Here is a 14,631-nt window from a genome sequence, read left to right as displayed (position 1 = left end):
GAGATGGAGTTTCTTTCCTGAAAGGATGAAAATTGTGAAGTCTGAGGAGGTCTCATATAATTGCTGCCTCTCTTTCACACGGTGGTTAAAATTGCTTCTTCTCCTGATGGAAAATCAGAGCTATGTCTGTCCTCCAGAACCCAGGTGACAGATTGCTGACAGCAGATCAGGCTTAGGGAGAGTGACTTTACTTTCTCTTGGGAAACCTCCTACAACAATTTTATGAGTGTGCATTTGTTGAAGCTGTGATGTGCTGTTACTAATATTTCTGCCATGGCATCTCCTTTGCCTGTCACAGTGAAGTGTAGGCTTGCTGATCTGTGCTAAGTTTATCACTTTGTGTCACTTTTAATTCTGGAGACGTCCTTAATGGTGTGCCACAAAGGGAATAGTTTAGTTTGTCTAAGTGTGATTCAGCCTGAGGTGGGAGAACTGATTTACTTAAGGATAAGGCTATGGATTTCTGCTTGCTAAATCTGATTCAGAAAAAAGTTCTTCTTTTCCTTTCCTCCCATGTATCTTCTTCCTGATTCTTTTGGGAGGGATTTTTTTTTTTTTTTTTTGCATTTAATGGGTCCTAATTATGTAAAAAGTACTGCAAAGTTCTTTTAGTAACTACCACAGTGAGTGCACAAGTTCTTGCATCACCAACTCTTGTCTTCTGATACATACTACAGTTACAATAATCTGTCATTTCAAATCAGTGCTGTTCTAGAAAAGAATCCAAGTTACCTGAATGAGAACTTACCTTGTTTATGTCTTTGGGTATGTCACTGAATGGTTAGTAAGACAGCTACTTTAAAAAAGAAAGAAAAGAAAAAATTCTCATAACAAAAGTATATTTGTGTGGTAATTTCAGTAAATATGGGTGCCCGACCTGCAGCACTTGCAGAGAAGCCAGCTACCAAACATTAACTTAATATTCATTATTACTGTAATGTTGCTAATTATTATGAATCTGTGAAGAAATTATTAATTTTGTTCCTTAAAATATTTATTTTTTTAAAAGAAAAATTCTGTAATCAAAATCATCAGCTCATTAAAAAGGGGAAGTTTAGACAAAAAATTGAACTGAAACAATTTCAAAGGAAAATCCAGATACAACATTTAATGTAATTTAAGCAATGTTTGTCACCAACTCAGAATAAAAATTTGCATTGTGTTTCAAAAACATACCATAATGTTTTTTGGTCTATTTTTGCTAACATTCAAAAGCCAAGTGAAATTGTTGATGTTCTGTTTTTGTGTTCCCTTGCAGGAGTAACAACTGTGTTGACAATGACAACACTAAGCATCAGTGCTCGGAATTCACTCCCCAAAGTAGCATATGCAACAGCTATGGATTGGTTTATTGCTGTTTGCTATGCATTTGTATTCTCTGCATTAATTGAATTTGCAACTGTAAATTATTTCACAAAACGAGGATGGGCCTGGGATGGAAAAAGTGTAGTGAATGATAAGGTAAGTCCTAAGGAAATAGTTCTATTTCCAGACAATTGCCTAAACCAGCTCTAATAATATTGTTTTGATATTTTGCTATATAAAAAAAAAAAGGAAGATGCTTTAAATCAAAAGAATGTAGATGTATTTTCTGTCCTGAACAGAAATATATCTGCCCTTATGTAGCTAATCTTATTTTGTCTCACTAATGCAGATTTAGTTATCAAGAACTCTTTTTTTTTTTTTATTTTGGGAACTGTCTGTCTTGATTTTTGACTCCTCAGATACAACTATTTATCTGGTAATTCATAAAATTTAATCCAGATTATATTGGTTGACCGCTTTTAATTTTTTTTTTTATTCAATTGGGTTGGAAATAAGAAAAAAAATTCAGAAATATGTATATTAGTTTTCATGGTATGTAAGTTTTTTAAAACCAAATTAAAATCCATATATGTAAGTACTATGAGTAAAAAAAATCTAGAACTTCTGAACACTTCCAGTAATCTGAAACTTATTACTAATGATAGCTAGACACTAATTTTAAAGCTGCGTTAGATAACAGATGTACAAAATTCCTCACCCATGATATATTGATGCTTTGAGAACACAGAAACAGTCATGCCTTAATTTTCTGGTTTTCATAATGGTGTAGCCATGATGGAGCAAAGGATTTTAACCTGACAGAATTTCTCATTTCACACACATAATGAGCTGGTGACACACCTAAATTTGTATGTTTGCAGTTTAGAATTGTAACAACACAGAACAATTATTAAAGCTCATTCATTTTGATTGAATATATTTCATCCTTTTTTCTATCTCAGTCCTTGATTTTGCCAATGAAAACATTTCTTCTGAGAAATGCACAATTTCTGTGATTCCTCTTAAAACAGAATTTTATTTGCTTCCCAAATGATTGTAGTAAATGTGAAGCAGGTTTCATTAACTGATTTCTAAAAATTTTGAATGCATAAAGAAGCAAAGTGTTCAGTTAATAGTAAAGGAGGATTAGAAGAAATGTTTGTTCTTTATAATTCCCTGTGACTTCTGGAAGGGCATGAGCTATCCATAACTTCAGGATCAGTTTATTCATGCTAGAGGTAAATCAGGGCAAGTTTATCAACATGTCATGAGTGAAGCTTTTCAGACTGGCACACTGCCCTGGCATTGTAGTAATGTGGGAAGCCCTTATCAACTCTGATCATCCTCTGCTTATTCCCTTCAAATACTGCAGGGTTGTTTTATGATTTTAGGAGTGGCAGTTGTTTAACAGCTAGGCAGTATTCCTTCCCTAGGAGTGACAACAGTATCCATTATATTCTAAGATTTATATACCGTCCCTATGTCCCGTTCTCTACCTTTTTCAAACTGACTTAACAAAAAACCAAGTTTTAACATAGTCATGGTTTCTCATACAAAAATATGGCTCAGCTTTATTGTGCAGGTCTCATTAATGGTATTACAGATTTTTAAGAACACACTAATTGTGCCTGAAAGGAAGGACTTATAGATGAATTAAAGTGTTCCTTTCATAATTTGATTTGGTAATTTGCTCCTGTTTTTTAGCTGAATGCATCTGTACACCTAAAGCCAGCCTTACTCTTCACCAATTAAAATGAAATATGTTTCCTCAGTGACAGTCATCTGTGTTCATATTATATGGAAATTTTTGTCTAAATGCTGTTGACATGGAATTTGCCTCAAAGAAAAGCAGGTGCAGAAAAAAGCTACATATTTGATCAACTATTTTTCTCCAGTCAATAGGGAACAATACTGAATTCCCATCTGATTCCCACATTTTCTTTTTATGTGACACCATCTTATAAAACAGGATATCTTGGGCACAACATCTAACCATGAAGATCTTAGCAAGATTTTTAGATGGCCCAGATAAACACCAAATTAAATGTAATTTAAAACCAAAATTGCAAGTGGAATAGATGCCTCCCAGTGGAAGTAAAAAATTGAAATGCAGCTATATGAGAAATGTCAAAAGAATTCTCTTACTTGTGTCACTTCCATCAGATTAAAAATCAAAACCAACCAATACAACAACTGATGAGTTCTTATATGATCCAGAAGTTAACTATTTCTTCATCTGCTTAATTCTGTGTTTTGTGGAAGAGATGGATTAAATTGAATATTTATTTGCTTGTCTCTAAATTACATACATATATTTTAAATCACATTATTTTATTTTATTATGTTTTATATATAAATGATATATGTTAGTTTATATATATGTAAACAATATATATATATTGCTTCCTGAGAAGCTGCCTTCCATTCTAGTAGGTTATTAGAGATTCCTTAGTCTGAGACTGCTGCAAAGCACTGGATCAATTCACATCATTAAAATCTTATTGCAGAGCTAGTCTGTGAACCTTTGTATTGGTCTAAAACCCCAAGCCTGAATTCATTCCCTACACATCCCTGTGCCCATGTGTGCACATGGACTCTCCATTGCTCTGCCCCCGGTTGAACTTTAGCCCTTTGAAAGCATACACAATCCCAAAACAGCACACAATCGGTGAAGTTGGAATTGACCTCTGGAGATCATTAAATTTATCTCCCCTAGTGCAAGCAGGGTCAGCTAGGGGTGGTTGCTCAGGGTCATTGTCTGGGTATTTTTTTTAATATCTTTGAAGATGAAGATTCCACAACTTCTCTAGGTAACCTGTGCCAGTGCTAGATCATGCTTATAATAAAAAATGGAGGCTTTTTAATACTAAAGTGGAATATTCTTTATTTCATTTTGTGCTCATTGCCTCTTGTCCTTCCACTGGATTTCACTGGGAAAAGTCTAATCTTCTTTATTCTCAGATATTTGCATACATTGATAAGATTTCCCCTGAGCTTCCTCTTTTCCATATTGAACAGCCCCAGCTCTCTTGGCCCTTTATATTTCAGATGCTTCAGGCTTTAAATCATCTCTGTGGTCTTTCACTAGACTAGTTTCATTATGTCCATGTCTCTCTTGAACTGGGAAGCACAGAACTGGATCCAGCACTCTAGATGTGCCTCCCAGAGCTGAGTCAAGTGGAATTATGACTTCCCTTGGCTGGCTGGCAGCACTCTGTATTGCAGCCCAGGAAGCTGCTGGCTTTTGTTTGTGCAAGGGCTCACTGCTGACTTGTGTTCAACTTGGTGGCCACCTGGACCTCCTGGCTTTTTCTACAAAGCTGCTTTCCAACCCATTAACTTCGACCTGCACTGGTGCATAGCTTATTCCTCCTCAGGTGCAAGGCTTAAATTACCCTTTTCTGAGCCTCATTAAATGAATTCCATCCCACTTTCCTTATCTTCTGACATTTTTTAGCTTCTGTTTTCATCGTTGTTAAGAGTTTTTTAACCAATAATTTATGAAAAACAGAAATAGTTTTATGACTAAATCTCAGCTCAGTTCTAAAACTACCAGTCTGGATTCCTTCTTCTACTTAATTGCCATCTCTTTTTGACCTCTCTATATGTGTGTCTATATATCTATATCTATATCTATATCTACATCTATATATATATATATATATATATATATATATATATATATATGTAAACACATTTCCCCAGAGCCTCTAAAAAATGTATACCCTTAAGTGAAACTAATTTATTTTTTAGTGGTATGTTATGATGTGCCCAAACAATAGTCATGCTAGTTTTATGGGAGAAAAGTGGCCTAATTTTAATTTTACTATAACGACATGCAATCTCCACAAAAAACATTGTAACTGACTTGCAATTCTGTTGTAAGGAGACAGATGCAAAGCCAGTGGAGAAAGGCCAACTCTTTTCCAGTTATGTTTATAATCACAGTAACAGAGACTTCCTCACGTAACTTCAGTAGGGCATTTGATGGTGCAAGAGCAATCTTATGTCACTTCAGCTTTTTTGGATAGACTGGAAATGTCTTTATATCTGAATTTATCAGCATGGTATTTATTTTGATATGCTCACTTCTTTCTTTTACTTTTGAAATTATATTTAATTAATTCTGTTCTGGCAAAGATACATGAAATATTTAACTTCCTGCTGTCTTCCAATAGAAAAAAGAAAAAGCATCTGTCATTAAGAAAAACAATGCCTATGCAGTGGCTGTTGCCAACTATGCTCCAAATATTACCAAGGACTCAGTGCTACCAACCATCTCCAAGAGTGCTACAACTGCAGAACCCAACAAGGCAAAACCAGAAGCGAAGCCACAAGAAGCAAAGAAGACATTCAACAGTGTTAGCAAAATTGACAGAATGTCTAGAATAGTGTTTCCAGTCTTATTTGGTACTTTTAATTTAGTGTATTGGGCTACATATTTAAACAGGGAGCCTGTCTTACTTGGCTTTGCACCATCAACCTAAAAGCTGACTTGCACTGAGGACTTCAAGCATCATTCTAATCAGATAGGTTGTTCGCTATGTACAGTCCGACTAATAACTGCTAATCTGTGAACCATTATGTACAGTGTGTATATAAATGTCTTGTCTGTGTGTCTCCAAAGGAGGGACACAGTGTTAGTTCATGGGTCTGTAAACAGATAGCACCCATGGCAAATACAGCCAGCTCTTTAAAAGTTTAACCCAGGGGACTTCTGTTAAACTAGAATTCAAATATACAGAATTATATTCTCTCCGTACAATGAGATGAAGATGCGATCCTACATAATTATTTAGGAGCAGTATTTTTTTAATTTAAAGTTAAAATATTTTTCTATAAAGTAACTAATTCTACTTTAGTGAAAGAAACTGTCATTTAAAAAAGTGATTTTTTTAAAAAGGTGTAATTGTTTCATACAACAGCAGTACCCATGTACATAACAGAGTACGGAGGTCGTGCAGTTCTGCTCTTCACAAACTCTCTGGATACAAGTTAGACTGAAGAGGTAGTAAACAACTACTATGTGGCAAAAGCCACAAGTTTCTTACTTCTGTCCTCTTTGAAGTTGTTAATAAATTTACCTAATTGATTGCAGGGAAAAGGGTTAATCAAATTCAATATCAACCAATTTCTGCTAGTTACATACTTATTTTTTCGCTGTTTTATTTATTTGATATTACTAAGCTGGATGTCTGGTTCAGCAAAACTGGATTTTTTTATTATTATTTTTGATTTTGTTCTTAATTGAATTATTTTCAGGTTTATAGAATGACTTAGAAATTTTTCACGTTTAAGTTTATCAGTAATATAATATTATTTTTTTTTTCTTTGCTTAATGTTTTCCTAAAGCCTGCCATTAAAATATTTACCTGTATTTGTCCCAGGAAGCACTGTTTTCAAGGGAAACAAGAACCATGATTTAAGTTCAGGAATATGTCCATATAATAAAATTTACTGCTGCTTTTGTAAATTGCAACTTTACATTTCGCTGACATAACTTTACAACAACTTTGTATACTAGAAATGATTTTGCTAAGATTTGAATGTTATTTTTTTAATAAAAGGTCATGCATCATCAGTAGGCATCAGCTGTATTTCATATAAACAAATACAACAAAATTGGATCTGCCATTGGCAATTTTATAAGAACATTTAATACTATCAGTAAAATTGTTTTTCTTCTGAGCCTTTGCAAAGATTCTTTATGCCCCTAAAGGCCTGGTAAATCATAGCATAAATAATAATTGTGTACTGTATTTAGATTTTAGTATACTTGGCCAATCAAAAATATTTTGATTCACACATACATTAGCAGTTATTAGTTGACCTTTAAAAAAGATACACCTTTATGATGATGTCTTCTAGTAGAGACATATGTAGTCGTATAGTGTCATTTATTGCAGTTTTGTACAGTAACTTGAGTATAGTGCATAAAATAGATATGTTCAGAGTTTAAAAAAAGTTGTACAAATATTTCTAAAATCAAATAAAAGAGTATCTTAAGACATGGAAATGTGCTAAAAACAACAAAGAGAAACACTGCTTTCTTTTGCTGTTTTATTTTCTTGCTTTTCCTTTGCTTTTGATGTGATTCTGTTTTGTACTTTGTGTGACAGTATAGATGCCAAGGTCACAAATGCATATTATAAATAGAATTAATAGTTAAGACAGAGTTGACATCAGTCAAATAAAGACTTTTAGTAGGTTATAAAAGAAAGGGAGAAGCATGGACAAGGTGTGTATCCCTTGAATTCCCTCTAATTAAACTGTCAGACTAAACCTTTCTCATCAACAGTAGCTTAAAAATGAGCACTTTACTCAGAACATTAAAATAAAAATATCCTTATTTTCATATATATTTATATGTAAATGTAGATCTTCCATGTAACATGGAGATGTGTGCAATAGTGTGATTATGAGCAAAAGGCTAGAAGGCAAGCAATAAAAAAGAGGTTTTTTCATGGGATAAGCATGCATTTTTAAAATGTTTTATTTGTAAATTATAAATTTTCCCTTCAACACCACATTGTCCAGGTATGAATAAATATATAAATATGTACATATGTACAAATAATTGTAAATATTAGAACTATAGAAAAATCCCTTCACTTTTAGCTCTGTTTTTGGCAAAGGGCTCTGACTGTATAGTTTAATGGAGGCCCCTGCTAAAATGCTCTTGAACTTGAATAGCTTGATTGTGTTTTCTGTGACTGAGGGCTCCTTCCTGTGACCTAGTGAGAGTTCTTACCTTCTGTTCATATGGGCAAGATCTAGGGACTCTCCAGACCTCACTGGGTATGAGAAACAGAGGTTTGTGTTTCACCCTTGGCTACATCCCAGGTACTCAAACCCTTCCCAGTGTTGAACTCTTGTGAAATTCTCCATGCACGACCCTGTATAGTCAGAATTCTCCTCGTGCCAAATATGAGTGTGCTCAGTCATGTCCAATCACCTGATAAGGAAGGATTTATCCTTATCCAAGAATGGGACCTTCTCAAAGGCTTTTAATGGTCAAGTCTTCAACAAGACTTCTCTGGAAAATAACATCTGGGTACTCAGAGCATGCAAGAAGCATATCTTCAGTTTGCACAAGAAGCCCGATGCTGTCTTATGTTAGTCAGCCCTGCTGCTACCGCTTTTGTTGGTACCAATATTTTTTCATGCACTGACTCTTTTCTCTACACTTGCTTGAGTCAGTAAAAAACCAAACAGGAGTTTATCACATGACAAAGTTACATTTATTGCCCACTTGTATAGAAAAGTAGGCATACCTTATAAACTCAGTGAAAAAAAAAAAAACCCAAAATGTTTTAAATATTTACATGCAGTTATTGTGGGCATTAGCAAGGCTTTTAAATGGGCACTCTGAAGATAATTTAGTTAGTTGGTCTACATTAAAGCACTCTCCTTCTGTGGGAAGGAGGAGTATGCTTTACTGTTTCACTGCTAAACATTTACAGGGGCCCAACATAAGTTGCAAATTTGTGAGATTATCAATTGGTTAAGTGAATATAAATGTAAAGATTTAAGTGAATGAAGCATCATGCAAGGAATACCAGAATATAAGAGTTAGGCCTTATTTTCATGTTGGGGGCGGGTCTGTGTTATTTCATTTAGTATAGAATTCACATCTGGGATTTTAAAAATAATGCCACAAATCTATGTGTCAAATATGAAGAGGTTTCCTATAATTTGAGTAAATCTTGCAGGTCTTAAATACTTAATGTGGGGAGTATGAGTGAGAAAATGTGAGTCACTTCTCTATCAAGGACTTGCACATGGAATCTGCCAGTGAATTTTTTGGTTGAAATATTAATCTAATTTACTTCTCCCATTATTCTTGGGTCAATGTGTCATATTTTATGACTTAGGAAATTAATAAAATAAATAAAAAGATAAAACACGGTGTTAAAGATAGATTGAATTACTGTAATTCTAAATGAGGTTTATGAATAGACTTCCAGTGTAGTACTGGGGCACATATTTCTGGATGCATGTGTCAGTTAATTTATAAATCAGCATGAAAAGTAGAGATCAGCACAGTTTATCAGGTAGAGTTGTCTGCTGGAGACTTCATGACAGAAGAGTAGCTTTAAAACTTCTCAGTTATGCTGTGGCCAATTAAATTACCTCCGCCTGTCATGTGTGACCTAATTCAACTTGTAACTGCTGCATTGTTGAGCATCTTTTAAAAAAATAGTATGGTAGGCATTCTGAGATATGAGCTTTAGTTTGGGAGACTACTCATACCACTAGCATTATTCTAAATTAAGAAGCCACTTTGCCCATACAGTCACAGGAAAGAGCATTTAGAGACCCATCAGGAGCCTTACTGAACCACCTTCCCCTCTCAGTGGTTACAGATAACACACAGGGTGGTGACACTTTTCAAAAGTAACCAAAAACTGTCTGCATGAAATCAGCCAGAAGCAGCAGGGAGGAGTAGGGATGTATGGGGGAGGAAAGGAGAAAAGAGAGCACACAAATGGCTTTGTTACCATGGCAGTGGAATGTGACATAATTCAGGAAGAAGTCACTGAGGGAAGTAATGTGTATTTTTGTTTCAGCTTCAAGTCTGAGCCTTCACTGCCACATGTGAGTTGTGGACAGTAACTTCTAGAGCACATAAAATGGAAATACTTGCATAAATTCTACTGAACTTGAGGGACACTAGTTGTGCCTTTGAAAGGGAGAGGCCTCTACTGACTGCTTTGTGAAAAGAGACCATGCAATGCTGTGTGTCTCCTGCTGTTTGGAACATCTTGGGTGGAAGGAGAAAAGAAGGTTCAGAAATTAAGTGGAATTTTGTTAATTCTACACTTTGTTTTCTTAAAAAGCATGGCTTTCACTTGAGCACAGAGAGTCAGCACTCATCCTCCATACCTCTCATTCCTATTCTGAAAGCTTAGTGCAAGGCTTTGCCTTGGCCTTCACAAAATAGATGAACTCTATGCTGCTGGAAGCACTCCTAAAAAATTTGTATGAAAGGTTATTTCAGTGTGGATTTGAAGCTATCATCCTCTATGCCCAATTATGTGCAGACATAATGCTAAAATTTATAAAGCCATGCAATGAGTTTTAAAGTAGAGGAAGAAAACATTTTAGTATAAACCCAGTAAGTGAAATAGTTTCATTAAAAATACAGAGTTTGACAATTATACAAATGTCTAAACACACCTAAATAGACTCCCCGAGTGTGGTGTAATTTCATGTCACATATAAAGTTTTTCTCTTACAGACATTGAAATGCTAAAATAATTATGTGAGTTTATGTAAAAGTCAGATCACCCTTCAGTCTTGAGTAAAGCAAAATGCTTCTTTTTAAGGCAGTGTTAGCATTCCTTCCATCTCATCCCAGCAATGATGGACCTTCTGCTAGAATGCTCTTAGTGTGCAATAAAAATTCAAGCTACATCTCTTTAATATCTCATATTTTTTCTTTTTAGTCAAGGAAATCTCCTTGTATTTTCTGTAGATGACCCAAACTCCCTAATAAATAGAACTTTAAATTATTTTCTAAATCAAATTATTAATTGAGGCCATCTGAGAATCAGTGTGGGACATTAGGCCTTTAGCAGGAGAAGTTAAAGGCTCAAAACTTTGTTGCAATGCATGGCATGTGTTAATCACATGAAATGTTTTTTCCCTCTACTTTATACCACTTACTTTTCCAGAGTTAGATCCTTCTAGGTGAATCTTTTAACACATGTTTTTGGGGTCTGTGACTATATCTTACTGGAAGAGGATAAATTTTGAGGGCTTGACATCTCAGATGGAGATCAGAGCAAAATTTGCACTGAATTTAAAAAAAACCTAACTTATATTCTCATCATGTTCATCTCTGTCAATGAAGTCAGGACTTTTACAGAAAAGGAGTACACCTAACTACACCTGTGCTCTGCTTTGTATTGGGTTGTCAATTCTTTAATCCATGAAAATAAGCCCTTAAAAAAAGTGTCAACCATACTGAAAGACAGGACTTACATCTATTTCTTCCTTGATATTTATTACTGTCCTTTAAGAATATTTTGAAAGTGCTATAGCTTAGGATGAGGTGATAACACTAACAAAAAGGAATTTGGAGGATACTTTAAAATATGCAAGATGATGTATACTCTTCCTCTAGTGTTGGAGTCTACATAAATATATATGATTATATTTTTATTGTTGGATAATTTAAAAGTTCTATTTTGCTTTCAAATTCTTTACATAATGTTGTGAATACTTTACTTGATAAGGTGTTCTGGAGTGTGTCCTTATGCATTCAAGGTTTTTAATGATTGCAATGAGTGCTTTTATTCATCTGATATTAAAAGGGATGAGCTTCAACAGCTTGAAGTGTTATATTTGTTTTCCAATACTTTATCCATCAAACTATGCCATTGAGGACGGATGGAAATAAGATATTACTTTGACCAACTGCTTTTGATATTCTTTATTAGATGTTCATTTTGGCTGAATTTATCAGTTTATAAGCTACTGTAGCTTAGCAATAGCACGGAATGCAATGTAGTACTTTACATCTATTAGAATACATATGCACCGTATCTATAAATTGTTTAAAAATCACTTCCTAAACTGCACCCCTTCACTCTTTCCCCTCCAAACAGCCACTTTATTAAGAAACATTGAAGGCACTCTAATTTTAATGGAAGTGATTACACTAAATGCTATTATACTTGATTAAAAAATAGTAAAAATAAAGTGGTCTCTGATTCATACATGGTTTGCAATTTCTCAGCTGGGCTGGAGTCAGAAAACATTTATGCATTGTATGACAAATCTACTTTAGTGAGTCACTTAGGTGTGAAAATGTATAGGACTTGGAAAATAGGCACTCCCAGTATATTAAAAAGAAATAAGGGAATGGGAAGAATGAAACCAATAATTTTGAAATTAAACACCAATCAAATATGCACAGCAAGAAACTGCATGATAAATGTAAGTATACTTAACCTTGAACATCAATGTCATATAAAATCTTCTGGGTGACAGTTTACTTATTTAGTAGGTTTCATAGTTATAAATAATTAAAGAAGATTATAATATTCTGTAATTTGTGACCTTGTTTTAACTGGGAAAATTGTTACTTTTCTAAAATGTAAAAGAAATAACTGGATTTATGTTTGAATGTGTCACTGCTTGCTGTTGAAGAATATTTATTAACCACATGCAAAATATTGCTTAACATTATCTTTTTGTACTTCTTATTAAAGTTAATTTAAATATAGCACATTTTGTATTTTTGTTTTTAATGCTTTGACAGCACAAATATTTAATTTCCTTCATGTCATTTCTCTTAGGACTTGTGTGGGTTTTTCATTTTCTTGTTTTAAACAACCCATTACAGCCTCTATGAAGGTGCTTTTTTATTAAAGACAGTATTTCCCAAAGGAAACAAACAATATATTGTAAAGAAAATATTCCTCAGCTTGGTGAGAGTTTAACAGATTTCCTCTTTATATGAGAATACCCTCATATATTCATATTACAAATGGCAATGTTTCATATTTTCTGAAGGTTATAAAATATGTTGCTGCTGGGTATACACTAACAACCGAATGATGTGGAGCATAAGAAACCTCCCACCAGACAGCTTAATTTGTCAGAGGGAATATATAGGGTAACAAAGCTTACTTAGAAACAAACAAAAGACTATAGTAAGATGCAGATTTGAGTTTGATTTTTTTGTTTTAAAATGAGTGTTCTGATTCCAAGTCTTTCAATAGAAAAGCTATAGATTTTTCTGGGATGACCCTTTCTTTTCCTGTAAAGTCACACGTTCTCACAAGAAACACATAAATGTTCTTCATGGGTGATGAAGAACACGACATCCTTCTGTCCAAATTGGAGAGACATGGGTTTGAGATGTGGACTGTATGATGGGTATGAATTGGCTGGATGGACACAGACAGAGGGTTGTCATATATGGCTCAATGTGCAGATGGGGGCCAGTGACAAGAAGTGTCCCTCAAGGCTCTGTTTTGGGATTGATACTCTTGTGTCTTTATCAAGGACACAGACAATGAGATCCAACTTTGCCCGTGGCACAGAGCTGAGCAGTGCAGGTGACACAGTGGAAGTAAGGGATGCCTTTCAGGGTGACCTGGACACATTTGGGAAGTGGGCCCATGGGAATCTCATGAGGTTCAGCAAGTCCAGGTGCAATGTGCTGCACCTGGTTTGGGGCCGTCCCAGACACAAGCCCAGACTGGGAGAAGAGGTCACAGGGAGCAGCCCTGCAGAGAAGGGCTTGGGGGTTCTCATGGGTGAAAATGTGGCCATGACCCACAGTGTGTGCTCACAGCCCAGATGGCTGATGGCATCAAAAACAGCTTGAGGAGGGAATTCTGCCCCTCTGCTCTGCCTGCAGAGACCCCAGCTGGAGTGCTGTGTCCAGGTCCAGAGTCCTCAGCAGAGGAAGGACATGGACATATTAGAGCAGGTGCAGAGGAGGCCATAAAGATGCTCAGAGGGCTGGGACACCTCCTGTGAATCTGGTGTTGGGAGGGAGCTGGATTGTTCATCGTGGAGAAGAGAAAGCTATGGGGAGATCTCATTGTGGCCTTTCGGTACTTGAAGGGGGCTTAGAGAAGAGGAAGGACTTTTAGAGAGGCAGGCAGTGATAGGAGAAGGGGCAATGGTTTAAAACTAAAATACAAGAGGCTTAAATTAGATATTAGGAAGAAATATTTTACTCTGAGGGTGGTGAGGAACTGGCATAAGTTGCCCAAAGTTGTGGATGCCCCATCCTTGGAAGTGTTCAAAGCCAGGTTGGATAGGACTTGGAGTAACATGGTCTAGTGGAAGGTGTCCCTGCTTATGGCAATGGAGTGCTGAGGGATTAGCAGCACTGTAATAAATATAGTATAAAATATAGCATATTTCTTCAGGATACTTTTAATCCAAAAATCAGACTGCAATGAATATGCATTTAGTTTCATCAATGTGCTTTATGTATGGATAAGAAGCAAACAGGGCCCTGAGTAATATTTGCAGAGTTCACAAGCCATATGGGAGAAAAGAACCATTTAAGTAGATCCAGCATGGAAAACATTTTGAACATTTTGTCCTGTGCATTTGTGGTGGATAGGAGTCAGAGTAAAAGTGAAAGATGAATATTCGTAACATTTTAAATATTGAAAAGCAACTCAGCTTTCAAGTTCTTTGCAGATCTTTTGAGACCCTGGTATAACTTATTAAAGAGGAAGGAATTTAATGTCTCTTTAACTTTCCAAGGTTTAGCATCACTTTTTGCTAATGCTGGACATAAGTGACAATACAATGAATGTGACAGTTTTATGAAGATTACTGTTTTTTGTA

At 35.3% G+C, this 14,631-nt stretch overlaps 1 protein-coding gene across 2 annotated transcripts in view; it reads left to right on the top strand.

Annotated features, from left to right (window-relative positions):
- Nucleotides 1–7,327, top strand: part of GABRA2 (gamma-aminobutyric acid type A receptor subunit alpha2) — a 58,468-nt gene extending 51,141 nt beyond the window's left edge. For both annotated transcript variants that reach the window (XM_079306925.1, XM_079306924.1), the window contains exons 9-10: nucleotides 1,259–1,461; nucleotides 5,484–7,327. In XM_079306925.1, the coding sequence (XP_079163051.1) occupies nucleotides 1,259–1,461; nucleotides 5,484–5,792 (512 nt within the window). In that variant the 3' untranslated portion in view covers nucleotides 5,793–7,327. The remainder of the gene's footprint in view (nucleotides 1–1,258; nucleotides 1,462–5,483) is intronic.
- Nucleotides 7,328–14,631: the final 7,304 nt, after the last annotated feature.

This window comes from Erithacus rubecula, assembly GCF_903797595.1.
Source record: "Erithacus rubecula genome assembly, chromosome: 5".
In the NCBI taxonomy this organism is placed as follows: Eukaryota; Metazoa; Chordata; class Aves; order Passeriformes; family Muscicapidae; genus Erithacus; species Erithacus rubecula.
Note: the sequence above shows the minus strand (reverse complement) of the source record. Positions and strands in the feature narration are given on the sequence as shown.